This window comes from Phoca vitulina, unplaced genomic scaffold, assembly GCF_004348235.1.
Source record: "Phoca vitulina isolate PV1807 unplaced genomic scaffold, GSC_HSeal_1.0 scaffold9, whole genome shotgun sequence".
Lineage (NCBI taxonomy): Eukaryota > Metazoa > Chordata > Mammalia > Carnivora > Phocidae > Phoca > Phoca vitulina.
The window spans coordinates 32684038-32711757 of NW_022589712.1; the positions used below are offsets into that span (position 1 = coordinate 32684038).

Consider the following 27720-nt stretch of genomic DNA (forward strand, 5'->3'; position numbering starts at 1 on the left):
TGACAAAACCGAGGAAGAGGAAGCAGCTGACACTCCTCCATAAGCTTTAATTTGTGGGCTCAACAAAACTACATATTCCTAATGTAGAGTGTAAACATGTGCATAAATTTCACCACGGATTACCCTCAAAATAGTAGGATCCGCACATTTTCGCATACATGGTGTTTTAGTGCATGAGAAATACATGTAAATAAGTACTTTCCCTTCATTGATTTCCATGGACCAGGTCCACACATTCGAAGTTGAGAGCAAAGTTATGGATTATTTTGTAAATACCTAGACCATACTAGGTCTTCAGAACAAAACAAAACAAAACAATAACAGGAAACCTGTGTTGCCCTTAACAATCCATATTGGCTCTGTTCGTTTTGCAGACAAGTATCAGTGCTATCGATGCTGTTCCTTTAGGATGGAAACTTGTTTCAATATAGAACTTAGGATGCAGTGAATATAACCGTAATTGATGTGTATTAGTAGAACTCCTTAGTATTGTTATTTCTCATTAGAAAGCCAAGCTCGTTCTTGCAGTTATGAGGATGCATCTGTAACCTTTACTCCTGACATTTATAGGTCTAATCTCAGAAATTCCTTGTCTCCCTGTTACTGTAACATTTGGGAACCAAATGAATTTCAGGTAGCTTTTTTTTTTTTTTTTAACTCTAAATCATGTAGTTTTAGGAAAGAGTCACTGTCAGGTATTTGTAAGGAAGATACTACTCTTTAAGAAATACATTTGGAAAAATGAAACATGGCTTTTTGAAAATTTAACACTATTTGCCCTAAGGTTGGGCTACTTAGTGTCCTTTTATTTAAGATTAGGTGTCCGGTTTGTGGATTTTTACCCCTGGATAGGGCTACCTCTGCACAACTAGGTTGGTGCTAACATGTGCAGGATGTTTTTGTTTTGCTACATGTGGTCTGGTGACTTAGGGTCTCATATCCTGTGGGTACTGGCCGTCCATCAGGAAAAATCACAATTTAGAGCAAACATAAAGAAAAATGTAAAGATGATGCTATGATTAGGCATACTGGTAGAAACCACTATTCCTAAAGGCTACCTGAAGAATGCCGAAGATTGGCGTTTTAGAGAATTAAGTATTGACCAAGGAATTGGCACGTGATCCTTAATAGATTTGGATAGCTCTTATTTTCCCTTCTGATAAAAAGATACTCTGAGCTCCCTGCTCACCTCAAAAATACTTGGTTTAAAGGGAAAAAAAGGCATTTTGAACTCTCAGATTTAACACTGTCATTCCAGTAAAGAAGAAAAGGAATATGTATGATCCTGCTATAAATTAACATGTGAAGGTTACACTATTGTCCTTTGGTCTCAGAATCATTATTTTTCTTTCTTGTTCTTCCTTTCCTTGAGTCAGTAGTTATCAGGATTTATGCTTTTTTAAAAAATTTATTGAAGTATAATTGACATACAGTGTTACATTAGTTTCAGGGGTATAAAATAACGATTCGACAATTCTGTAATCTATCACCATATGACGTTATTAGAATATTATTGACTATATTCCCTATGCCGTGCTTTTCATCTCCATGAGTTAGTTTTAAATTTACAGGTTTTTTTTTTTTTTTTTTGGGTCATTAGATACTGAGGATTATCCAACTATGAAAAACTATTCTTATTTAAAGAATTTTATGAAAGAAAAGTGGCTATAAAATATGAGTACTTTTAAATAGAATTTTAACATGCAGGTAGCAAAATAAACCAATTTTCCTCCCAAGGAAAGAAATCTATGGTAAAAAACTGAATTAGAGGGTGAATATTTGTCCCTGGTGTAAAATTTGGTTTTCACTTCACATCATTCTACTTTGCCCTCATCCCTAGTTGATTTAGACCTTTCACATTAGGACAGATGGAATTATGCCATTGTTACACTCTCCTATTTTCATTTCTGAGCAAAAACATTCAAAAACAGCACATAATCTAGGGACTGAGAAAGAGTGAAGCTTCCATTCTCCATTCCACCTTTGCAAAGGATTCCTTCCACCATTTGTGCAACACTGTAGGTGAAGAAAGACCAAAGTGGCTTTATGTTCGGCATCTTCTGAGGGCCAAACAGTAAAGGTTGGTAATTCTAGTTCACCATTTCAGTTCAAATACATCTTTGCACCCATGGGTAGAGTTTCTACTACTACTCCCCTTCTTTCTGGCCATTTGCTGTATGACTTTCAGGTGAAAATGGAAGAAGAGGAGACACAGCTGGAGGAGGTGGATATTTATTCCGCCCCCCCCCCCCCCCAAATAAAAAACCCGGTGACTTTTGCCTGCCATAACTATTATGTGTGTGTGTGTGTGTGTGTGCACGTGCGCGTGGGTTCGGGGGTAATACACTTTCAGGGTTGATATGTGAGTTTTGCTTGTTATGGCTTCTAGGTTCTTAAGATTTTTATTCCTCTTGTATTTTAATGTCTTGGACTATCCAACTCAGGGTTGTTTCTGGTGCTTGCTGATTGATACACTTATGTTTATTTGCCTTTTCCCCCCTGTGTGTGATTTAATTTCACAGAAAAATTCCTTGAGAGTAGAAGGGGATAATATTTATGTCAGACATAGCAATTTAATGTTGGAGGTTTGTATACTTTAAGAAAACAACTCTGTCCTCATGGCTGCCAGGCTGCTGTGGACGGGAGGTCACGCGCAGGCTGGCTGGCCGGCAACTTCCCGCAAGCACATTGCATGAACTGCATGGGGGACAGTTCGACTTGGAGTGCATGTTAGCTGTCCGACTTTGTTCTTTTAAAGTGGCTTCGGTAGGAATAGATCTACTAGAAGTTCTCAAAGTGACAACTGGGAAAAAAAAAAATTCTGTTCAATCGAATGAGTAGAATTTTTATCTATTACTCTTAAAGTTCTACAGGTAAATCTGTTCTCTCCTAAGGGGTCATCTCTGCGGTATAGAATCTGAAGTAACATCCCATCCTTAATATATATTCACCCAGAATAGATATTTGTTGGTTTGGCATTAAATGGCTTTAGATCCGTGTTCACAATTATGGGGGAAAGTTGATTAAATCCATGCAATTAGGAATGTGGTTCACTTAAAGTAATTACCTTTGAGAAAATGTTGATTAATGGGATTGTTTGGATTAAAAAGAAAGTGAAGAAAGAAAGGAAAAAAAAACCTAACCAACCAATCAGGTGTGTAAAATATATTCCCCGTGTCACACGAGAACGTTTTTTTGTTTGTTTTTGTTTTTCCCCCTTCTTTTATGGGAGTAAAATGGTGATGTATTCAGTGGAGAATTGCAATGCTCAGTAATCTGACTAATCTGGTTGCTTTTGGCAGCTTTGATAACTATTGGAAATGTATTTTGCATAACTTACTAAAATGCTCTACAGTGTAATATGTAACCTTGCTTTGAACAAATGCAAGAAATGTGCCTGATCTCAAGCCACAGTCATTTTTCCATGCCATGCAAAGAGTTTTAGATTATCATGAGTTTTTGCAAATGGCTATAGAAGCTCCTAGAGGAGCAACTATGCTTGTGCATGAATGTGGAAGATCTAATTTTATCAGATGCATGACCTGTTCCTCTGGGAGTGGGATGAAAGCTATAATCCGCAAGTGGCCCCATGATTTTGAGATGTAAGAAAAGATTTAAAATTCACTTAAAAGTGTTTCCTGAACATTAATTACCTTTTATTCCCACAAAGACAGGGCCAATCTAAAAATTCCCACAGATACCATTTGTCAGGGCCTAGTCCAGTGAAAATTGACCTGATAGTTTTTCTTGTATCTTTGTCTTGTATAAGGACCATTTGGTATGTGGGGTGGCTGGGCCTCACAGTTGTGCTTGGCAAGTACACGAAACCAGTATACGAGGTTCCCTCTTTTATAGAGAGGCCAAACAGAAGGAGCCTCTGGAAGCCAGTATTTTTATTCCTTAAGGATTAAAAGCCATTGCTGGAATTTCCTGGAAAAAATCAACCCTTGGTTTTCTCTCTCTCTCTCTCTCTCTCTCTCTCTGTCTGGTCTTGGTCTGGCTTTCCCATCAGGCCAAATGTGCTTCTGAGTACCTTTCTCTATTTTTACTTCATTTACTGTATTCACAGAATGCAGCTGTGGTAATAGCCTGAATGAGAAAGGTAAATTTGCAGGAGCGAAGTCCTAGGCTGCATTTTAAATCCAGTTACTAGAAAGAAGGTGATTAGCCATTTCGAGTACTAGTGATTCCATGGCTTCCTTCGAATAATATAAGTAACTATTTCTTTAAAAAAATTCTAAACAGAAGAAACCAGAACCTATTAAAATGGGAATCATTAAAAAAATATATGCATTGGCTCTATTTTCAAATTTTGATGAACTACTTCTATTCATAGGTGATAACATGGCTTTTGAGACTTGGCATTTTTCTTGCTTTACTATGTTTTTTTTTAATCATAAGTTTGCTTTGTCTTATTTTTTGGTTTTTTATTTTTGTCCTGCTGGGATATTTTTTTTTTCCTTTTGGATTTCGCCCTTTGTTACGTTACATATTGCTAGGACCTCGATAAGGCCCAGGAGGACATACTGAGACATCAGGCTAGCATTAGTGAACTCAAGCGCAATTTTATGGAATCCACACCTGAGCCGCGCCCTAATGAATGGGAAAAACGACGTATCACACCTCTGTCCCTACAGACACAAGGGGTATGTCAATAGCTGTTTGTTGGCTGTATGTCTCACTCCAGCTCTTCGGTAGAACTCAGGTTGCTAATCTATGATGTTGATACTCAGAGGGTTAGACAACGTTCCCTTCTTTTTAATGTAATTGCTAACAATGTTTTAAATACTAAATATTAACAATGTAATACTTATTGACATAGTTCTTAATAAATTGTGTGAGTTTTAAAATATTTTCAAAACTTGCGGAATAATTTCACTATTTTACTCAAGTAAATGAGTAGTAATGAAATGTTCTATAGGGTGGCTTAGGAACCGATATTGTGTTGTATTTAATAAGGTTTTCAGTTATGGACTACTGAAATAATAGAGTTTACTTGATAATTAAATAATTAATAATTAAAGGGATGTAGGAATATAGATCGTATTTAGAGTGGTTTAAGGTAATTACTGTGAGGATAAAGAGTTAACCTTAGCTTTGAAAACTAATGAGCCCTGTTGAAAATCTGCAGAATGTTATGCAACTTAAAACTGAAACTTCTTAGTAATGAAATGTAGACTACTGTTTTAAAAGGATTTTCAACCATAACATCTCTCGAACTCATTCTTTTTCTTTCCATGGTTTATTTCTTCCCACTACCAATATAAGTGTTGCCTTTCGAGGATATTCTCAGTCTATTTCTCCATTCATTCTCATCTGCATCTCTTCTTTTCTGATGCTCCAAAATCTGTTATCAACCAAGAACTTTCATGGACTCATTTACCATACTTGAGATAATGATCATACTCTATTAAATGTGCTATTTTAAAAAGCATATGAAGGTTTTACCCAACAATTTCGTGTTTCCCCTTTTCCTTACAGCCCTCTCTTCCCCTGAAGCTCATCATCTCTCTCGTCTGGCTCGAATGTTACCAAATGTGTATGCACTTGTGTTAGTCTCATGCTATTTTTATTCACTTTTTCTGAAAAAGGCAAAGCTGTTAGTTGCTTTAAATTTGTAAGTTTGTGACAGTGAAAGGAGAATAGCTCTTTGAGAACAGACGCAAAAATAATCGCTGAACCGAGAAAACCACGGATGACAACATTAAGTTCGAAAACACCAGGGTCTTACAAAGTTGTACACAGCTTACATTCTTATTTTCAGATTTCCTGAAGATATTAATGCCCCTATGTCAGCAGTCAGCTCTAGAGGGTTGCGTTTTCTGGAGAAACCATGTATAATGACGTGCTAAGATCTTGTCCTCCCTTTATGTGCTGCTTTATCCGGTCCGTTCTGCTGACCCACACAGTTGTTTTATGTTTGTGTTGCTATAGATGTAATGTACTTGTCTTATTTGTTGATTATGTCTGTTGTTTGAAACAATAGAGAAAAGGAGATCATCTTTTCAAGGATATTTTATCCGTGAAGGAGAAGCATCAGATGGCAGCAACACGGACAGTTGAAGGAAAAGTCCAGGAGACAGACAAGGTGTTCACCTTGCATTCTTGGATCTACTCTTGCTTTTCCCCCTTTTCCTTTTATTTCTGTCCACAGCCATAAGATACTCCTTTTTTTCTTATGTAGTCACCTAAAATTTTGTTGAAATAATTTTTTGAGCATTTAAAAAATGAAATTTCCTTATAGAGAAACATAGGATTGTTAGTGAGAAACACCATATTGCAGGAGGACTGTATTTGAAAATCCACAATTTGAAATGCAGACATGTCAACCAATTTAGGTGATCAGTAACCCCGCATTGTGATGTATGTGACTGACAGTTGGGAGACCATGATCTCGTGGGAAAATGCACCATTAGTACAACGCTTGTGTGCAGACTGTGGAGGTGTTACAAGCATGTGTGATGTAGGTAGCTATTTTTCTAACTACATTTGGAAACCTTGCGAACTTTCATTTTTAAGATTTTTAGTGGGAGAAAAGATCTAATGTGTGTCACAGTAGCCACTCAGATCTCTGTGCTCCCCGCATATATGAAATATCTGATATTACTAGGGAAGTTAGCTTTCCATTGCTTTTACAGACCTCTTCTTCTGTTTCTACTAATTTTGCTTAGCCAGCTGACTGGCCTGTCATTTGCTGGGACTAGAGTGCTTAGAGTCCAGTGGGGGAGATAGCAGACATGTTAGTTAGTAATTAGAAAATGTAGGGTACTAAGGAATAAGGGTTAAGAAGATGAAATACAGTGTCCTGTTAAAGGGTGATTGGGAAGGCGGCTTTCCCGTTGTGCACAGGAAAGAGATGGCCTTGGAGTTGAGACCTTGACATGAAGAGAAGGAGAGAGACATGTGAAGATTCTTCCATGTGTAAAGAAGAGGAAATGCAACAGCCCCAAGACAGGAAATAGTTCAAGGAACTGAAAGTCTAGATGACAAGGGCTTAGGAAAAGTCCAAGAGGTCAGAAGGTCCACTCTGGATCTTAAAGACCAGACTGACAGCTTGGAATTCTATCGTAGGAGTGATGGGAAGCCATTGGACAGTTTTAAGCTGGGTAATGACCTAGTGCACTGGTCGGACAGAGATCCCTCTGGTGCTGGATGAGGATTGTGTCCTAGGGGGGATGTGAATGAGAGCAGAAATCAGTGATAAGGAAAAAATGTATCCGTTCCACAAAGTCTGGTCTTGTTAATCCGTAGACAGTCACATTCATCAGAAGATACAGTGGGGTGGGCGAGGAGGCAGGGTGACTGGAAGATGAAGCCTTGCCCTAAAGGAATTGGAGGTGTGGCTGAGATGAAATATTTCCAGAGGACCACAAATGAGAAAGATAATGTTATAAAGCTAAACCAAGTGGCATATTTATGTACTTTAAAGGTTAGCCTGAAGTCCAAAGCCTGTCAGACAGTGTGTAAAATGACTTTAATATCATATGCTTTGAAATATTACATAGTTTTGAAAATTTATCCTCCAGAAGCAAGACACATGACAGCATTTGATCAATTTAAAATGATGTCTTTGCACTTTTTGCAATAGGAGACTTGGGAATTTTGGTGAAGATGTTGAAAATTACCATTTTTCCAGGCTGTCATGGCTTAGAATCGTCCAACAGAAACCATATACAATAGAAAGCATTCATTCACTCCTTGTCATAGAAGTTACATTAAGATCCTGTTATGTGGAATCTGAATCTGGAATTGACCTCCTGTAACGCTCCTGAATGGTTTCTCTATACTTGAAGTGGCTGCTTTTTTGTTGTTTTCCTCTCCAGTATCTGCAGGAAAATATATTCTTATTTGGCACGTATGTGGATTGCTGTAACAGCAGTCACGCCTCCGTTCACCCATTCACCCAGCATTTATGGACCACGTACATGGTAACCCCCGTCGCCCTGCCAGTACCTTTCACTACTATTAGTTGAAAGTGTGTGAGCAGTTAAGTCTACAGGAGTGTTTGGCTTTTAACAGAGTATCTTTAAAATTTGTCTTTGCCGCATCTTCATTTTGCTACTGATTTGTAGGGTTTCTTTAAATTTTAATCCTTAATGAATGTAAAATAAAAAGTTATGCATGAGAGTAGTCTAATTTGACCAAAGTTTCTAGATTTCTATAATACGGGTTTCATAGATCAAAATAAAAACAGTAGTTCTTTTTTCTTTCTTTTTTTTCTTTTTCTTTTTTTAAGTAATCTTTACCCCCAATGCGGGGCTCAAACTCACAACCCCAAGATCAAGAGTCCCATGCTCCTCCAACTGAGCCAACCCGGCTCCCCCAAACAGTAGTAGTTCTTGTTTAAATACCCTGAACTTTCAGAATGGCTTCAGTTTGAATATGATTTTGAGAGAAAATTGGAAACCAAATCATTTAGTAGAATACATTTACATTTAGTAAATAACTATTGTATATCCTCTTTTGTAAGCATTATGACATACTTGTATTCTCATGAGTCTAGTAGAGATTACATGGACTGTGGTTGTAAGGTACTTTTGAAGATGTTGTATTGAATAATTAAATGCATGGCACTTGAGCTCCCCAGTGCTCTTACCAGGAAGGACACTCTTTCCACCCACCCGACCCGGAGGGATGGTGTAATTATGGAGATTATAATTAAGCTGAATTAACCCAGAAGATGTTTTTTTCTCTCCTGAATATTGCAAGTGCTTCTGCACCTCACCCATCTCCTCTCATTGTCCCTACTCCTCACCCCCCCTCAGTGCCCTGTTCCAAGGGGCATCTCAGAAATGCCATTTATTTATTCATTCATCCTTAAGCTCTCTGAACACTAGGGTTTTTTAGGAAGTATTCTTACACAATTTTGACATTCGCTTTATGGCGACTTTTTGCTGTTGGCATTACAGGTACCTGGGACAGTCCCTGGCTTTCCTGTCGTGCCCTCAGGCGGGTTAGGGACTGTTGTTTCAGGGCCAGAAATGGCAACATGAACTTTGCCTTCATGGTTTCTCAGGGACAGATGGTTTTCACATTGCTCACTTGAGTTTTCACCTCTGAGTTTGTCTTCCTACTGAGAATTGTTTTCTCTACCTGTCTCTTCATCCTGTGGCCTATTTAGCATGTCTGAGGGAATGTCTGTGGGTTGCTGTCAGAGCGCTCATCGTACAGACCGTTCAAGTGGTATGGAGAAGGGAGGAGGCTAGAGGAGCTGGAATGGATAGGGAGGCCCGTTACAACATAGGGACTATTAAGTGGGCCTCAGAGAGGTGACAAAATCGGCAAGGCCCAGTGTGTCCCGGGAAGGGCATTGGAGGCAGGAGGGTGGGGTCACTCAAGCTCTTACACAGGAACAAGCTTGGCCAAGAGTAGGGGCCCCTGAAGAGACCATTCTGGGCAGAAAGAGGCTGAAGCCAAGCAGCCCCTTCAGGAATATATGAAATAATGTTCAATGTGTGGGTAGATAAGTTGTGCTCAGTTTGTAAATAAAGCTTCAGGGATAAACTAAGGCTTTTTTTTTTTTAAGCTAGTTCCTGGAGGTGAGAGCTCTCAGATTCTCAAGCAGAGTGGAAAGCTAGCATTTAGGCAAAACGCCACAGACGCCTGCTAGAATCTTTCCAACTCCTCGCCTGTCTCTGTTTATGCTGTTCTGTGATTCTCTCTTGTGTAACCTTTCCTTTCCTTTCAGCAGGTCACTGCTGTCTGTTCTGACTCCTTGTTAATTCTTTGCTCTTCCTTTTCTGACTTCTCCAGAGCCTAGAAGAGGAAATAACGTCCATTTTGTTGAGTGAAAAGGGCTTTGCTGATAGCTTGCGAGCCCCCTTCATCTCAGCCACCACTCGGACAGCAGAGGGCGCTGTCGTGAACTGTAGCGCGCCTCCCGAAACGCTTTCTTCCTCGCCCTTCTCACGCTTGCCTGAGGTGCATTTTACTTTGTTTCCCCTGTTTTCAAACGCCACATATGATTTTTTTTTCCGAATATTTAGGAACCCCTCTCTCCAGTGCTTTCATTGGTTAAAATTAACTCTTCCTGGGAGAAACATTCAAGAAACAATGACTGAATTTGGACATGAGGGAAAACCGCAGATTGGATGTTTGTCCTGCCGCTTTTGGTCCCCTGTCGGCCCACACAATCTGCCTAAATTCAGAGACTCATCTAGAGCAGTAAGGCCCAGAGTCTGAGTTGTTGTGGGAAAGGAAGCCCTCACTCTAAGGGAAGCAAAGTGTGTTTGGCAGAAAAGTTTTTAAAGTCGAAACACCTTTCAGGCCTCTCCTGATGGCTGCTTATTTTTCAAATTCTGTTCATGTGTAAAAATACAAAGTGCCTGCCATGCCCAGTGAAATAATTATTTTCATTTCTTGGACTGACCCTTAGGGATTCCCTGAACTTGGGCAGAGCCCATCTGGCCATTTGGGGTTAAGTAATTTACTGACCTGGAATAATAATGATGGGATGTCTGCTTTAGAACTGTTCTGACCACTGGATATCTTTATTTATAAAGAAGTTTATAGTTAGGTGTTACTCATCAAAAAAGTTTCAGAGTTTTCCAGTTTAATATCTGAAACCTCTGGGTTTTCAGTAAAAACTGGAAGGATCTTTCTCTTGTGCCGATGTACACGCTACTGATTTCGAGCCGTGAAAACGTGGCCTTATCACGCAACTAAGAATCACAGCACAGATCCGAGAGAGAGAGTACATGTTGACGAGTGCTGTCAGAAGTGTGCCCTTCTAGGGCCTTTTGCTCACGGTTGCCCACGTCACAGGTGCAGATAAATGGGGGATGCTGCTGTCTGATCCAGGACCCAGCTCCTGTCCACGCAGTCTTGGCAGCTCCGCCGCAGGCTTCGTTTCTGGCCGCAGGGTTCAGAGGCGCACTGCCCCGCTCCGTGCGGCATGGAGATACCTTCTTGAAGAAGTAGGGCTACTACCGCTAGCAGAACTATTTCCCAGTGAGATCACAGGCTCTAATGTCACCTGAATGTTAAAAAGTTAGCGAGGCTTCATTTTTATCAGTGTAAATAGCCCCTCCCCTCCTTTCAAAACAAGTTTAAGGAAAAGTGTAAGCTTTCAAAACTCCTTTGCAAGAAAGTTTCTACACTGGTTATCAATAGCAAAGCATAATTATTTATATTACTAATGTATTTAGTCAACAGGTATTTATTAAACATTTAGGTAGTGTACTACTTAGAGTAAATTTACTCCCAAGAAGTAGATGTCTGCGGAGGGGGTGGGGTGGGGATGGGGGTAGGAATAAACATCTCGGATAATAAACTTGGTTTATTTCAGTTTCCAAAGATGCTAGTTGGAGGAGCTAAATTCTAGAAGGCACTTGGAGCTATCATTGATATCCACCCTAATGTTAAAATATCCCTTTTGCCAATCTATAATATAGTTTGGGAGGTTAATAACCATTTCCGAAACAACATTTTTGTGTTAATAGCTATCTGAGACCAAGTATAATTTTGCCAATTACAGCTGTTTTTTTTTTAAATGAGCCAGCAGAAAATAAAGATGCCATCTCATTAAGGCTGTATTCACTTAGGAATCAGGGTTTCAGGCCAGGCTTTATAGTCTGCTTAAAATCAAAACCGTTTATTGAATAGGTTTTTAAAAGTTTTGCAATTTCAACTTTAATCAGGCAGCTTTGGTATAATTCCATTTTTTTTTTTTTTCTCCCCTTCCAACTAAATAAGGAGAGCTGATGGGTATAACTACAATAAGAGCATTTTATGTCTTTGGGAGGATGCTGGCTATTTTGTGTTTTTGTTTCCTTTCGTAAGCTTTTCGCATTTTTGTCTGAATTGTCCTCCATGTGACCTTGAGCAAAGATTTTTGTGGATGTGGATTCTTGCTGTTCTGTCTTTGCAGTGTCAGATGTTTGTTTTGGTGGGTGTTGAGGCGTAAAACTGTATTGATTTGTGTCCTCGGTTGCTTTTTGTTTCGCAGAAACGCGCTCCTGAGTCCGAAGGGCCTTGCACCGGAGCCAGTGATGCTGTTAAGGTTCTCCCCTTTTCCATGTTAACGCCATCGCCTGATGTTTCTGACCCCCTCACGTTCTCCCTGCTTCCCTTTCAGTCAGCCATCATAATCATCTGTGTTTTTCTCCATGACATGAACCTACCATCATTGGTTAACTTTGGTTTCCATCGTTTTTGTTTTTGTTTTGTTTTGTTTTTTATTTATTCATGTATTTTTGTTCTCCCTCATCCATTTCTTTTTTGTGCAGAGTTCACATGAGACTCTGAATGTAGTGGAGGAGAAGAAACAGGCAGAGGTTGGGAAAGACGAAAGAGTAATCACGGAAGAAATGAACGGTAAAGAGCTATCACCTGGGAGTGGTCCTGGGGAGATGCGTAAGGTGGAGCCTCTGACCCAGAAAGACTCCACCTCCCTGTCTTCTGAGAGCAGCCACGGCAGCGAGAGCGAGGAGGAAGACGGGGGCGAGTACCGGCCCCACCACCGTGTGACCGCGGGCACCATACGGGAGGAACGGGAGGAGGAGGACGAAGAGGTGGAGGAAGAAGCCGGCCGAGCAGCCCAGGTAGTAGAGAGGGAGGAACCGGTACCAGAAGCCAGCCCAGTCAGACAAGCAGGTGCCAGTGTAAGCGCAGTAGAAACAGTGATCCGGGAGAATGTAGGTGCCCCACAGATACCTGCAGAGAAGAGTGTAAACGAAGGCGCTATTAAGCAAGACATGAGCGAAGAAACAGAGGACGAGCAACACACAGTTAACGGAGAGGTGTCTCATGTTGACATTGATGTTTTGCCACAAATTATTTGTTGTTCAGAGGTAAATGGGAGACCCGAGCGGGAGCTAAACGCTAGAGCTGTTTCTCAGGTGGAGAACACCTGCCTTCCTTCTCCTGTCCTCCCGATCCTCCTCCAGCTTTTTCTACGAGATTCTGGTCTTTGTCTCTCCTGGGAGGAAGGGGAAAAGCACTGCTCTCTAGATTCTCTGCCAGCTCTGTTCACGGTTTCTGGCTTCTTTACTGCACCTGGATCCACCTGACAGAGTAAACTTGCCTTCAGCAGCCACACCATTTTTTTTTTTTTCCCCTTCTCGTTTCACACTTAAATTTTTCTTTGCACGTTTTGGATGTTTTCAACTGTTTGTCTTTAGTTGCACTGCTTCCTTGTGCTAAAAGCCTTTTTCGTTGGTTTAATGAGAAAAATTGTGTCTGTATTTTTGACAAACGGTCCATGTGAGCGTGTGCGTGTGGCTGTTACCATGATTGGGCTTGACTTCTTGGCTCATTCTCCCTTCAGCTTTAGATGTTTAGAGGTGGCAGCTGGTTCTGATTACCGTGGTGCTCGGAGTCCCGCATCCGGCAGTGATGAAAACATATTTCTCGAATACCACTGTGATTGCTGTTTTTAGATTCCAGAGAGCGTACAGATTGCTTTAAGAGCATTTTCCTTTCTTGTGCGCGGCCAGAGGCTAGCCTGTTTGATAGGAGGACACTCTTCTCATTCTGTCCTCCCTCAATTCTGGATGATTTGCAAGTTGATCATCTGTTTTGTGGATTATCTACATTGGATAGGAGTCTTTAACTTTTTCTCTTCAAGAAAGAGAACTCTCCACACTCCTGGTAAATTAAGTCTCGGTCATGAGGTGTGGGTATCTCTGAATTAGGAGTCATGAGACTTTCTTGATTCTAAAATTAGATGCCCACGATGTAGGCTCTCTTTGATGGGCTGGAAAATCTTGAAGTGACTTTGTCTTGAAATAATTAAATGGATTTTTACTATATTTTAAACTTCCTGCTTCACTTCAGAGAAGACATTTCAAGAGTCTTTGAACGCTCTGAACTCTTATTTTCTGTGTTTAACATATGGTTGTTCCTCTTTAAATAATTACACTTGGGAATTTTCTCTCAAAGTACTGTAGTATTTTGGTAGTAGTATGGTCTGGTGTTGTATTAAACCTACACGCTCAGCAGAATACCAAGCTAACAGGCCGTGACCCTGTTGTTTAATGTTTTCATTGTTCAAAGCCTTAATGCCATGTTGGTGGAATAACTCTAGATGTAATATTTTAACTTATATAACACAAACGAAGCACTGCAAGTTTTAGACAATTATAATTGAAAAGATCATACTTGAAGATATTCTTAAAGTAGAATCTCTTTGTCGGTAGGGTAGAAGAGACTTTTTGGAGGAAGAGCTTAGTCTCCCTACCTGATGTGCCAATTAAAGACAATGAGCCTTCACACAAACCACGTGGTTCTTTAAACTGCAGTAAAAATTGAGACAGGTCACTTCACATAGTTCATTCTGTTTTGTTTTCTTTTCCATTTTGTTACAGCTTGCCCCAAAGCTAAAGTTTATATATCACTGTGCACACCACGTCTGACATGTAATTGGGACCATGGTAATTTGAAGTGTACCATAATTTAGGGAGCCATTATGTTAGCTTATTCTTCATACATATATATGTGTGTCTGTGTGTGTGTATGCATACATATACACCCATACATATATATGGTATTTGAAGGAAAGCGTTTCTCTTTTGTGTCTTTTATTTACCTTTACTCTTGTGCATGAGTGTGTGTTTGGATATATTTTTTGCAATTATTTTTGAAGGCTCCATTAAACACTTTTACTTCATGACCTCTAGAATTTATTTTTCCCTTCCTTTCCACCTCAGCCACCAGTGGTAAAAACAGAGATGGTAACAATTTCTGATGCCTCACAAAGGACAGAAATCTCCACCAAGGAAGTCCCTATTGTTCAAACTGAGACCAAAACCATCACATATGAGTCTCCACAGGTACAAAAACTCTAGATTTGGACTACTTGAGTTCTTTTTTACTTTGTGTCTGTTTTTATTTGTCTTCTAGTTTACGTGTTTCTGACCTTGATGTAGCCTTCCGTATCTCGGTGTCATAATCGCAATCGAACCTGCTGTATTGTTTCTTAGATTACGACAGAGCTGCAGTCAAATTGGTGGCCCGGCAATTCGGGGGGGGCGGGCGGGGGAGAGGGCATACACAGGATTATTTAGGACAGGCAGTAGCAGTCTTGTCCATGTTATAAGTTGTTCTGGGCATGTTGATACACACTTGGGAATCAGGTCGCTTACAAAGTTTATTGGATCTGTTGTAATTTGTGGATTCGTAAGATTTAGGCTCTTCCACCCCACCCCCCAAACTCTGTGCAGATAGATCCAGTCAACTCATTCTTGCTTGCCGAGTGTACACACAGACACACACACACACACACTTCTGTGCTTCTCCTTCATGTGGGATTATTTTCTGAAGACGTATTGTCGATCTTATGTAAATATACTGTGTGTCAAAATAAGTATCAGATTTGTGGGTTTAATTTTAGACATTGATTTAGACATTATTCAGACATTGATTCTGTAAAGATTTGAAATATGCATTTAGATGTCTAGCCTTAAGGGTAATAAAAAAGGGGAAAGCGTTCATTATTTCAAAATGGAGCTGTTTAGAAATTTACACAACTATTTTCTCATCTGAGAAATTTAGTGTTCTTTAGTAGGATTGCACCATGGTGGAGGGTGGCAGATTATTGACCTCTCTCAGAATCTTTTTTAAAAGGTTTAATGTGGGTATGTTTAAATACTCCTCAAAATCATTTTAGACGTGTTATCCGTGTGTGTGCATAGATCCACATAAACCAAAACGGGTTTCTTATGAATGGGTGTGGTGGGAGAGCATGTACTCGTGTATCTGCAGTATAGTAAGTGCCCTGGTAAAGAAATACAGGTGCATGACTCAAATTTAGAGAAATTTCCCCGTAACTTAGTCCAAGAGGCTCTGGGCTTTCTGGTTATTTCCTTGTGATAATGTCAGGAAATGGGAGACAAGTATGTTTGGTGATCTTCACATGTACTCTTAGGCTATTAATTTGTTTCCTATTTCCCCTGGTAAACTCTACAACTTTCTACCTTTTTTAGTATCAAAGCAAACAAGTCAAAACCTATTTAGATATATACCTGGGATTTATATATGATATATGTAGAGAGAGAGCACATGCATGCATACATATTAAAATCTATGTACGCATATATATGCTCATAACAAACTATTACAGGAACAATGTTATTTTAAAAAATCTACTAGAGATAAGCAAATTACCAAATCACATAGGTTTAGTCTATCCTAGTCATGTTCTGTGGCTTCGTAAATGAGAAAATGTTTATCTGTGTTTACCACCTGTGCTGAAAAAAACAATGAACTCAGCACTTCTGGTCACTGTGGAAACTTCTCTGTCTGGTTCTCTAGTTTCTTTTTCTAGCTTCTGCAAAAGGCCTTCGGTCAAACTGTCTCATGACCCTTGTAGCTCTCAGTCCCATTTTCTACTTGATTCTTCCTTTTTTTTCTCCCTCCCAGGAGGTTTGCTTCTCCACGTGCATTTAGCCTTTGCCTTTACTCTGTTTAAAGGCCAGCCAACCTCCTGCTCAGTAAATCACCGCTACAAACATGCAAAGGATGGGCAGATAACGTCTTCTGCCGACCTCGAAGATTTCACAAGATGCATATTCGACGGGGAGGGGTCTTTTCTGACAACATAATGGAAATTAAGCATTACTTTGTATTTTTCCTCCAACTATCCAAAGATTGACGGCGGGGCCGGTGGTGACTCGGGGACATTACTGACGGCACAAACCATCACATCTGAGTCTGTGTCGACAACGACAACAACGCATATCACCAAGGTAAAGCAATCCAGGGTGAGACCTTGCAAACAGGACCTTTTCTGAGTTGTTTCTTTGTTCCTGTACAAGCTTCAAAGTAATAGACCATGCCAGTGGAATAAAAATGCCCGGACTTAAAGTATCCAAGAAATTGGGCTCCATTGACAAATGTATTTTTGTAAAGTATAAGGGGATAAAAATAGGTCATACATCAGCCAGCCACAGGAGAGAGAGAGTATAATAGAAGCGGAAGCATAAGTTTGGTAAGTACAAATGAACCCTCCCAACCGAAGCAAGTGAATGAAGACCATCATTCAGAATTTTCAAAGTAATATAATTTTCCCTTCATTGATTCAGGATGCTCATATGTTGGATATGGGGCATTTTTCCAGATCATTCTCTCATCCTCTAAAGTTTTAACACCAGATGACCAATGATTCTCAGAGTATGGTCCCCGAACTAGCAGTAGCAGTCTTTCCTGGGACTTGTTCGAAGTGTGAGTCCCATGGCCCCACTCCAGATCTACCAAAACCCTGGGAGTGGTTGTAGGAGCCCTCCAGGTGATCCTGAACGCATGCTGCTGTCATCAGATTTACTCCTATCTCTCACATTTTGTTAGTGCTTGAAGGATTTAAATGTATCCTTTATACCCTCCTCACCCTGTATTTCGGCCAGAAACTTTGTGAATTAAAAAAATGCCACATAAATGCAAGATGGTATTGGTGCCCATTTTAAGGGCTATCCAGTTATCCAGGCTTGCGATAAACCTGGTCTCTTACAGTAAAGTGCTATCACTTGGGACGTAGTGTATAATTTATCAGAGCTGTGCTTTCTCAGGACTGTGTGTTATTTGCTCGTAGTTCAGCGTCACAGCCGTATGATGCCGTCAGCCTCAGTCATGTCCCAGGCTCTGCCAGCTTGCTCCGAGCCAGTGACTCTGCATGGTGGCTCGTGCCGGAGCTCCTGTCCCCGGTCTGCTCACGCGGTCTTTGTTAGCGGGCACAGCGACATACAGAAGTTACCACTGACCACCAATCTTTGTATCGCCCTCGTGTATCTTCTGTATCTTAAGCCAAATTCTTTTATCTTATTGCCCTAAGCCAAATGAACAAAATTACCCATGGATTTGTCTGAGAATCAGGCAGTCAAAACTATGACATCAGCAATTCCCAAACCTAAACCAGGGACCTAAATTGTTAGAATTCCTTGTAACTCTACATAAACCAGAGAATTATTTCTTCTTTCCTCTTTTAACAAATTGGCCAATTGGGAGTAAAGAAACTCCGGGAAATTGTAATGGAATGTCCCAACAGAACTATTTGGATTAAATGGTATCTATCTCATCTTAATTTCCCTTGAATCTCGATAAATTAGTTTTAAAGTTGCTTTCAGTTGAGGAAGACTTATGGGTGCTACAACTTTATCAATAGGAATCTCTGCTGAGCTTAAACACAGTTTCTGGAATGTTCGCCTTCTCCACTCAGTGTGCGTTGCCTTAATGACCAGAAGGTCTAGATGTGCTCCCTTCTCTTTCCTCTCATTAAGTATACACATGCGTCAGTGATTGCTGTCTCCCCCCTTTCGTTTCTTTATAACCTTTAGACTGTGAAAGGTGGAATATCTGAAACAAGAATTGAGAAACGCATCGTGATCACGGGAGATGCAGACATCGATCATGACCAGGTAAAGACCTGAAGTTCTGCTTCTGAGCGTGACCGTGTCTCCAAGTTGGGCATGTGTCGTCACGTCATACCCCTTCTCCCAGTGCCTCTTGGATGAATCCACCTCCTAAGCATGGCACAAAGACACTTCCCAACCTAGACACAGCCTGTCCTTTCAGCCTTCCTAATGCCAAACCAGCATAAAACATGGATTGCTGTTTATTTCCTGCTGGCTTCACATGCACTTTTGAATCCAAATAATCGAGAGGATTCCTGGCAACCATTAGTTATTCATGTGGGCCTGGCTTAAAGGCAAGTCATAGATTAAAAAATGAATGGCAGTTTAATGACACTAGCTTCCAAAAACTAAGAAAAGTCTCTAAGTTTGACTTATGCCTACTTTTAGGAACTTATAAAGTATTTTTTTAATAACATTAGAAAAATTGGGCTCTTTACCCTTAGGTGTTTTCCCCTAATTATTACTATTATTGAGGAGTGGGAGAAGGAAATCTGAAGTCTCTTACAAAGTAGAGAATTTACATGGATTCAGAAACATGTTTAAAAGAATTGTGCTTCCATTTTAATGTTAACTTGAGCAGGCTGCATGACTTTAACAACCAGGTGATGAGTCGAACTCATCTGGTGACTTTGAGGGTAGCTTTAGTTTAATTGTTTTTTAAGATTATTTGAGAGTGAGAGAGAGTGCGTGCGTGTGCTCACAAGCAGGAGGAGGGGCAGAGGAAGAGGGAGAAGCAGGGAGCCCGATGCAGGGCTCGATCCCAGGACCCTGGGATCATGACCTGAGCCAAAGGCAGATGTTTAACTGACTGAGCCACCTACTACCCCGAGGGTAGCTTTCATTTTAGGCTGTGGTCCCAAGTGATGTGAATTTTTTGTTTTGTCATTTTCTGAGTGATTTTAACTCCGCTTTAAAGGACACCAAGCTATTTTCTTTTATAACAACTTGAAGGAAAGGAAATGTTCAATTGACCATCTCAGCTGGGGAGTCAGAACAGATGAGAGTTACCCAGCTTTCAACACAACATCGAACTCAGGAAAGAGAATTTTAGAGAACAGAACTTCTCATTTAAAAAAAAGCTCACTCTGTGTGACCAAAGAGAAATAGATTTTCCTCTCTGCCTAAAAAGAAAAGAAAACAACATTTTGTAAACCCCTGTAAATGTGATTTTCCTTACGTCTTTCCTGATGTATTTTTTTCATTCCTTGAGAGCTATCAGAGGTTAAAGCGTTGCCCTGACTCTGAGATTCCTAGCAGTTGACCAGTACCTGTGTCTGTTTGCCATGGGAAAATGAATGACCCCGTGGAAACGAAGCCTCCAGCTCCCCGTAGAGAGGATTTCTTCTCTGCTGGGACAGTTTCGAGCTCCTCTGACCTAAGCTGGAGCAAACTCTGTTCTTTTTTCCCCGCTGGGACTCTAGCCCAGCCAGCATTTATTGAATTCCTATGGTGTGAGAGGCGGGAGCCCACATTCTTTGGCATGATGGAAAGTGAAAATCAGGGTCTTCTCCCAGCCTCCACTGAACCTTTGCACTTTCTGGCTTTCTGATGCCATGTTTTCCTTCCAAGGATTATTCTCAGGTTTTATGTGCATTCTCTTGTCTTTGGGCCTGTTGTAACAATACTGCCTCTGAATAGCAAGTAATGAAAACACACTTTGAAATGTAAATACCAAAATAACACATACTCCTGACTCTTACGTTAGGAAAAAACCCGTAGCTTTACCTGTGACTGCAGGGACAGGGCCTTGTTTGTGCGATGTGGTGCTTCAGCCTGTTTTAAAACCGAGGGCAGATACCCAAATGAGAGAAGAGATATTTAATGTTTTCGTAACTTTTTCATGTTTAATTATAAGATGCATCAACTTTTTTGAGTATGTTTAATTGTGGCTTCTGGTATGCTTGCACCGGGAGCTCATGAAGCTCCCTCTGTCCTTACGGCCTGTAATGAGACCGTGGAAGTATTTAAAATTAGAGGCAAATCCCTTCCCTGCCAACAACAGAAGCCGATCACGTAGTGACTTGAATATCATTGACCCCCTTTTCAATTCCTTGCCCTATATTAAAAGAATTTTAATAGTGGAAAGAAACCCTTCCTCTGAGCAAGATAGGAAAAAAGGAATTGTGCATTTAGAGACCCTTGCTTTGCAGGCGGTTTACCCTGTGTACGTCCTGACGCTCAGCTCCACACCAGGGACGTAGGACACTGCGGTTACTCCTCAGAGTGTTTCTTTCTAGTAAAATAATTTCTCAATTTGGCAGGAGGTTGTGATAGTTTTCTCACAGTCTTTACTCTTGCCATCGTAAATTAACATTTTGCAGTATTTAATTTCATGTACTGATATTACAGAATGAATAGAACTAATGGTACACGGATTTCAAATGTGTTTGAAGACGATTAAGCAGTTTTTGGTTTTCCCTACTTTTCTGCTAATTAAAACATGTTTCACATGTGTTCCCTTCCCTTGGCATCATTTGTATTTCCCCTTTAACATTTGTACTGGTTTAATGTAGGCAGATCTTTGTAATGAACGTGAATTAAAAAGTATCTGACAAGGCGTCTGTAGCTACATTTGGCTCCTATCGGAGCTGTCCCTTTCCCAAACTAGATTCCCGAACCGAAGTGGAGTAGTCTGTTTCGACTGTTCCGATCTCTCACGTCCCTCTGAACACACGCAAACGTGGACCAGTCTGCTGCACTCTGGCTCCCATCCGCATCCGCACCAAACACACCTGGAAACACTTCCCGACGTCCTCCAGGATCAGACGCCGCCCTTCTCCGTACCCCACTCTCGCCCTCCAGCCCGCCTGCTCCCACCGCAGTTGTGCTGCTCGAATGCGAGAGTCCCCTGCTTGAGTTCGCTCTGGTCCTGACACTGGTGGGTCTCCAGAGTTTGTTCCCTAGTGGAAATTTAAGCACCCTCAAGTGTCTTCCAAGCTCTGTGTAAAAATTTTGGGCGTAAAACCTCTTCTTCTGTAGCTTTACCTTTGTGCGTGTGCGGACTCAGGCCCCAGGTGTTGTTCAGTAACCGTTCAGCGGTCAGAAGTGCAGGCGTCCCTCCGCGGATGGCGGAGGCGCGGGAAAACCTATGCTGCTGCTTTCAAAGGCGTGGTTTCCTCGAAAACTTTCCTTTTTGTCTTAGACATCTTTCCTAGACTTTGCATGATGTTCCATGGTGTTTTACTTTCTCCCCAAGACATGTTTAAACTTGTTTCCCCTCAGAAAAATAGGTTCTTTCCACTTTGTCACAACACCTGTACATAGAAACTTTGCCAGCCTCCTCATCGCCCGGTCTGGGAAGAGCCTGTGCGGCAGCGGAGGGGACCGCGGGTCCTGCTCCTGCCCACAGCCTAGCAGCAGCTTGGCCTTGAGCACTTTGCACCTGTTGACCTTTGCACCTCCACTGGGTTTGCCTGTAAAATACAGACCAGCGCTTGCTCAAGAGTCATCTCTCTTCTTTCCCTTTGCTGATTGTATGTCACCATTGCTGCGGCTGTTTTTATTGTTCTGTGCCCTCGAAGTTTAGAGATCTTTCTCCTGCAACATAACAGCTCAACCAACATTTTACCTCGGTCAGTAAGTGAGAGCCCGCGGGGGTAGGGATGAGCAAGGCCTGCTCCTGCGTCTGGGCGTTTGAGGCAGTGGGTGACGGCAAGTGCCCCGTGAGTGTACAGGACAGGCGCTGGGCTGGATGCTTCACATCCTCCCTCCGGACGGTACAGCGAACCTTAAAATGATCCTCACAGCTTAGCATTAGTCTCGGGTTACAGGGGAGAATATCAGGGTCAGAGAAGATCTGTTTCCTCCAAGTTTCACGGCGGGTACAAGGCTGGGGCTCAGAGTCTGCGTATTTCTTCTGCATGCACCATTATTTGAAAAGACTGGAAAATGGGAATTGGGGGAAATGAGAAACGTTCTCTAAAATGAACTGTGAGCCCATTTCAAATCCCTGCTTCCTCAAAGCAATAAAACCATCTTTGCTGGAGATGGAATCCCGGTTGAGCAGCATGCGTGTGTTTTGCCATCCCGAGAAGCAGCCTGTTCCCCCGCTCACGGCGCTCTCTCCTGACCCTGGCAGGCGCTGGCCCAGGCCATCCGGGAAGCCCGAGAGCAGCACCCGGACATGTCGGTCACCAGAGTGGTGGTGCACAAAGAAACGGAGTTGGAGGAAGGGGAAGACTAAGTAAGGTAAGAGAGTCCGTATCGTCTGGGGCCTCTGTCCTGGCAGTTCGAGCTCCTCCCCCTGCCGGCGGACGTGAAATGTACTTCTCCATCACAGTGTCTGTGTCTCTTATGGTCCATTTGAGTCTTCAGACTTCATTATCCCAAGCACCTCTGCTCACGTTCCCTACATAAAATCATGAACTCTCTTGACCGATGGGCATGTGATGTTAATAACCGCCGTGTATTGAGAACTGCTAATAATTGACATTTCTATGTTGTTTTACTATTAACAAGTACATCAGTGTAAGTTCTTTATTAACGTTTACAGTGACCCTTTGAGGAAGGTGCTATTGCCTTCATTTAGATGAGGCATTTTTGTTGTGGGGGCACAAAGGGGAGAGGAGTTAATGCCCTTAAAATATACATGAAGAATTGTGTATCAGAGAATGAACCATAAAGGAAAAGATTGCTTTGGCTATATAAAAATTTAAAACTTAAAGGATAAAATGACAAAGTTCAATATACCTGGCAGAGAAGGAGTCAATATTGTGAATCTGTCACTAACTCTTCTGTCTCATCAAAAAATTCAAGCACTTAAGTAGAGAAATGGGCAAAGGATTAATCCAGTAAACCACAGAGAAGCTAAGTGAACAATAAATAAAAAATGTTCAGCCTCATTGCTTAAATCAATACAAGTTAAAAATTCAGTGTGTAAGTTTTCAGTTATAAATCTGGCAAAGTTTATGTTTTTAGCTAATGTTGGGTAGCTTGTGAGAGGGAAAATGATACTCCTCTGCGGCTTTATAAACTAGTAACATTTCCTGGAGGAGAGTTTGGCAAAACCCACATTAAGTGCGCCTAACATTTAAACCACTTTAAGAATTTATCTTAAATAATCAGAGATGTATACAAAGACTTACCTACAAGAGTATTTCTCACATTGTTTCAAATTTTTTGCTAGTATGTATAAAAATCTAAATGGCCCACAGTAGGGATTGGTTATGCCTTAATGCTGCTTCCCTGTGATCACTAAAATATAGCCATTAAAAGTTGTGCTAAAGAATTCTTAGTGAAATGAGAAATGTTCAGAATTATGTATGTATTTAAAAGGTAGGTTTTATTGCATAGCACATATACCAAGATTGTTTTTTTGTTTTATTTTTTTTTTGTTTTGTTTTTAAAATGATCTGTACGCTGATTGGTTAATAGCCCACAGGCATGGCTGGTCACAGAATACACATCTTCCAGCTTGTGATAAGGCCCAGGGCTTTTCCATCACAGGAAGTGAGGACTCCCACTGTTGCACCGTCTCCCCTCTGACTTTCTAGTTTATGCCCAACTGATTGATATGAAATTACATCTGACTTTCTTGTTCTTACTGATCTTGATAGATTCTGCCTACTAGTCCTTTGTTAATTTTTATGTGTTGCAAATATCTTCAGGTTTGTGGTTTGTCTTTTATTCTCGATATAGGTCAATATAGTTGTTGGTATATTGAATGTAGTTATTAATGGAAGCTAATATAGTTTAATTATCATGCTTTCCTTTATGGCTTATGCTCTTCCCATAGCCTGAAGTGTTAGGGATACTATTGATCCAGGTATTGGAATGTTGCTTTTCATAGATCAATTCTTTATCCATAAGAAATTGGTTTTTCTGTGTGGTGAAAAACTTCACTGTTTTTTATTTTTGTTTCCTCGAAAAGTAGCCAGTGGTCCAGCCCCGTTTGTTGAAGAACCCATCCTCTCCCCTCTGATCTGCAGGTCATATATCCAGTTTCTTGTATGTGTGGTGGGTGTTTCTGGGCACTTTGGTTTCCATTAGTCCATGTGTCTGTCCCTGATCTAATGCCAGACTGTCTAAATTACTATAGCTTTAAAATGAGTCTTGGTATCTGGTAGGATGTGTCTCCCCAACTGTGTTTTTTTCTTCAGGAGTATCTTGTCTATTCTGGGCTCTTTCTGTTCCATATAAATTTCAGAATCAGATTGTTGGGTTCTAAGATAAACCTGTGGATCCGCGGGCCGGTTAGCTCAGTTGGTTAGAGCGTGGTGCTGATAAGATAAACCTGTGGTATTTTAATTGGAACTGCATCTAGTTTGTAGCTTGAATGGTAAGAATTACATCTTTATGATATTAAGTATTCTTTCCCACAAACATAAAATATCTCTCTCCATTTATATAGGTGTTTTTTAATGTCTTCCAATAAAGTTGTATAATTTTTTACCCAGAAGAGGTCTTATAAATCTTTTCTAGCTGTTGCTGGTATAGGAAGATACAACTGGCTTTTCAATACTCGCCTTGTGTCTGGCAACCTTACTCTTTATATGTTAGATGCTGTTTTCAACACAGGGTGTACAAAAGGCCCACAAGCAGAAATCATCTAAAACTTGAGCATAAGCAAAATATCCATTTAACCGAATAAATGTGCTGTGTTATGTGCCAGGCTGAGCACTTTCTTGGCTAGCCATCAGAATATCAAGGGCTGTATTTTAATCTTGCTAGATCTCAGACTGTGTGACATTGGGCAGGTCAGCAGGACTGGTACAATCTACCTTTCCTAATTCGTAGGCTTTATTATAAGAATATAATAAGGTAATGAATGAGAAAATTTAGTGTTACACAAATATAAAAATACTGGGTATTTCTCCTGAATTATGTTACTTAATCAGGAACATAAGACAAAAATTAGTGACCAATGTGAGCATTACCAATACCCCACTTTCATCTGTGGCATTTTAATAAGTTTTAAAGTGAATGAGTTCTATCTGTTATTCCTAGCACCCTGTACTCATCTTCGCAGCGGGCATGCACGTACACACACGCACAGAGGCTTTGAAGTTTGCCTGTCTCAAAGGACCCCTTTTATAGGCAGCCTTGTTAAACAGATTTAGGCAGTTAAAATGTAAATTCACATGTAAGGTGAGCAAACCAGATAAATTTGGAAAGATTCATTCATCCATTCAAAAAAACATGAGAACCAAAGTGTGCTAGGGTAGAGCTAGGCACTGAGGATTCAAATGGTCAAACTGGTAAACCGAACAAACAGAGTCCCCTTCCTCGGGAAAGGATCTGCGCTGGGAGGGGAGGTATAAATATTAAGAAACAAAATGTAATTGCAAATGTGATAAATGCTCTGAAGGAAATAATGGGATAGGAGAGAACCAATAGACTTAACGCTGCTGTAAATTTAAGCTTTCCCTTGAGAAACCAAGTTTGAGTTGAGATCTGAAGGACGAATAGGAGTTACCCCAGCGTCTCGAGTCATTGTAGCACCCCACCTCCTGCTGGCCCAACTTGTTCTTGAAGACTTTCCCTCGCTGGTGCCTGTCAGGGCTGGGAGGACGAGTGTGCGTGTACCCCTTCAGCTACCCACTGGCTGCCCCGCCAGGATCCCACAGAGGCAGCAGGTGGGCCGAGGCAAAGAGCAGGCCAGTCGCTGAACGCCAGAAAAAGAAGAATAAATAACTCTTGGTGATGTATCTGCCCCGTCTCCCTTTCTCGGACATGAGAAGCTCTCGTCCTGATCTGACCTGACCTCTTCCTTTGGAGGAGCTCTGAGCTTCTGATGAAGCATTGAGAGTAGGGTGAGGGGAGCACACGGGAAGATGGTGCCAGAAGAGCGTGCGGAGGGCCGAGCCTCCCGAGGCCGCCACACTCCACTGGGTGCTGGCCACTGCGAGGCCGAGAGGAGCCACACACAGACTCAGTGAAGAAGGAAACACACGCTTCAGAGGAGTCCTTGACTAAATCTTTGTAACTGAAGGACTCCTCCCTCCCCGGTTCATCCTAAATGCCTGTTTACGAGCCCATGTTAGCAGCCTTGTCGCTGCTGGAATGGTGTTCCCCTAACAGTCCCCGCGAGGAAGAAGAGTCCTGCCTGCTGGTTTGGTCTGTGCGGCCTCAGAAAGGAGGATGAGCCCCAGGACGGGGAGCTGGCGACTTTGCTTCAGTTGGCACCGTCCCCTCTCTGAAGCCAGACTTCAGACAAGTCCCTGTGACTCCTGGAGTCGTCACTGATGTGTAGGATAAAAAGCAAACGATGCCTCCTTTTCAGCCGAAAGCAGTGAGCAGCCAAAGGAGGGAATGATGGAGGAGCAGCCTCTCTCATCCGCTCACTCATTTTACTCTTGTTGTTGTTGTTGCTCATTACACCAGTATATGCGGAATGCCCGTTGCGTGTCCTCTGTGTACCGTGAAGGTTCAGCTCAAACAAGGTCTGCACTCACAATAAATCATGGCAGCAGAATAGAGTCTCTGGTTTGAGGATGTATTCTGGACTGCGTTTGGTGGGAGCCAAAGGGCAAGATCTCTACATTAGGATGGGGTGTCAGATGGCTTCTCACTTGAGCTCCCAGGGGAGTAGGAATAGCTCAGGGAAGAAAGGCACGGAAGGGGGCATTCCAGGCAAGAGCTGGTACTGTGGACCGCACACTCCGAGAATGGTGCACAATCAGACGTGGCCGGGCTGCAGGACACGTGCAGGAGGAGAGCGATGGGAGGTGCTGGGGCCAGAGAGACAGAGGCCTGACCATGAAGAGTCTCACAAGCCAAGCTAAAGCGGTTAAGCTCTCTTTGGAAAAGTGAAGGGGAGGGTATGCCTCATGTATTTGAGAGATGATAAGGGGGTAGAGGTTTGTGACTCGGTGTCTGTTTGCTTCGCGATATGGAAGTTAGTGACTTGGGAAGATGGCAGAGCAGGGGAGAATCCCAGGCTTCTGGCATGAGCAAACGAGCTGATGGTGGTACCTGTAATTTCAGTCCTGGGATACAGGTGTTATTTTTCCACAATCCACGCGCAATATGGCCAGTCTTCCCAGCTCAGCTGTCCTGAAGCAGAGGTGTGTTTTTTGTTCTTGGCACCACAGGAGAGTGTACCTGCCATAGGCATTATGGAGGAAGCTTGGAAGTGAATCTGTAAGGCCCTGTCTTACACACACGCACACAGCATGGTTATTTGGAAATTTACCAGATAGTCTGAGTGTTAAGAGGAAATGCGGCATCGCAGATCTGCTGGGTTCAAATCTATTTCATAGGTATGTGACCTGTGCAAGTTCTCCCACGTTTCTGTTCCTCAGTTCTGCCATCTGTGACCTGAGGATGATAATAGAATTTATAGAGGAGTTTATTTCCAAGGCACGTTGTAAGAGCTTTTTGTAGCATATCAAGTCAGCTGTAGGAACCCTTTTTGCTCCTAAGAATAAAAGAAACA

The 27720-nt window shown here is 41.6% G+C and overlaps 1 protein-coding gene across 17 annotated transcripts in view; it reads left to right on the forward strand.

The window, feature by feature from the left end:
- Positions 1-27720, forward strand: part of EPB41L2 (erythrocyte membrane protein band 4.1 like 2) — a 210278-nt gene that overhangs the window by 170335 nt on the left and 12223 nt on the right. For 5 of the 17 annotated variants that reach the window (XM_032407861.1, XM_032407866.1, XM_032407862.1 and 2 more), the window contains exons 13-22: positions 2523-2585; positions 4500-4646; positions 5987-6088; positions 9754-9921; positions 11948-12001; positions 12228-12791; positions 14649-14771; positions 16587-16685; positions 18267-18347; positions 22423-22532. In XM_032407861.1, coding sequence (XP_032263752.1) covers positions 2523-2585; positions 4500-4646; positions 5987-6088; positions 9754-9921; positions 11948-12001; positions 12228-12791; positions 14649-14771; positions 16587-16685; positions 18267-18347; positions 22423-22527 — 1506 coding nt within the window. In that variant the 3' untranslated portion in view covers positions 22528-22532. Of the gene's footprint in view, positions 1-2522; positions 2586-4499; positions 4647-5986; positions 6089-9753; positions 9922-11947; positions 12002-12227; positions 13015-14648; positions 14772-16586; positions 16686-18266; positions 18348-22422; positions 22533-27720 lie in introns of those variants that run through there. The other 12 variants (XM_032407869.1, XM_032407872.1, XM_032407867.1 and 9 more) reach the window with 12 other exon arrangements.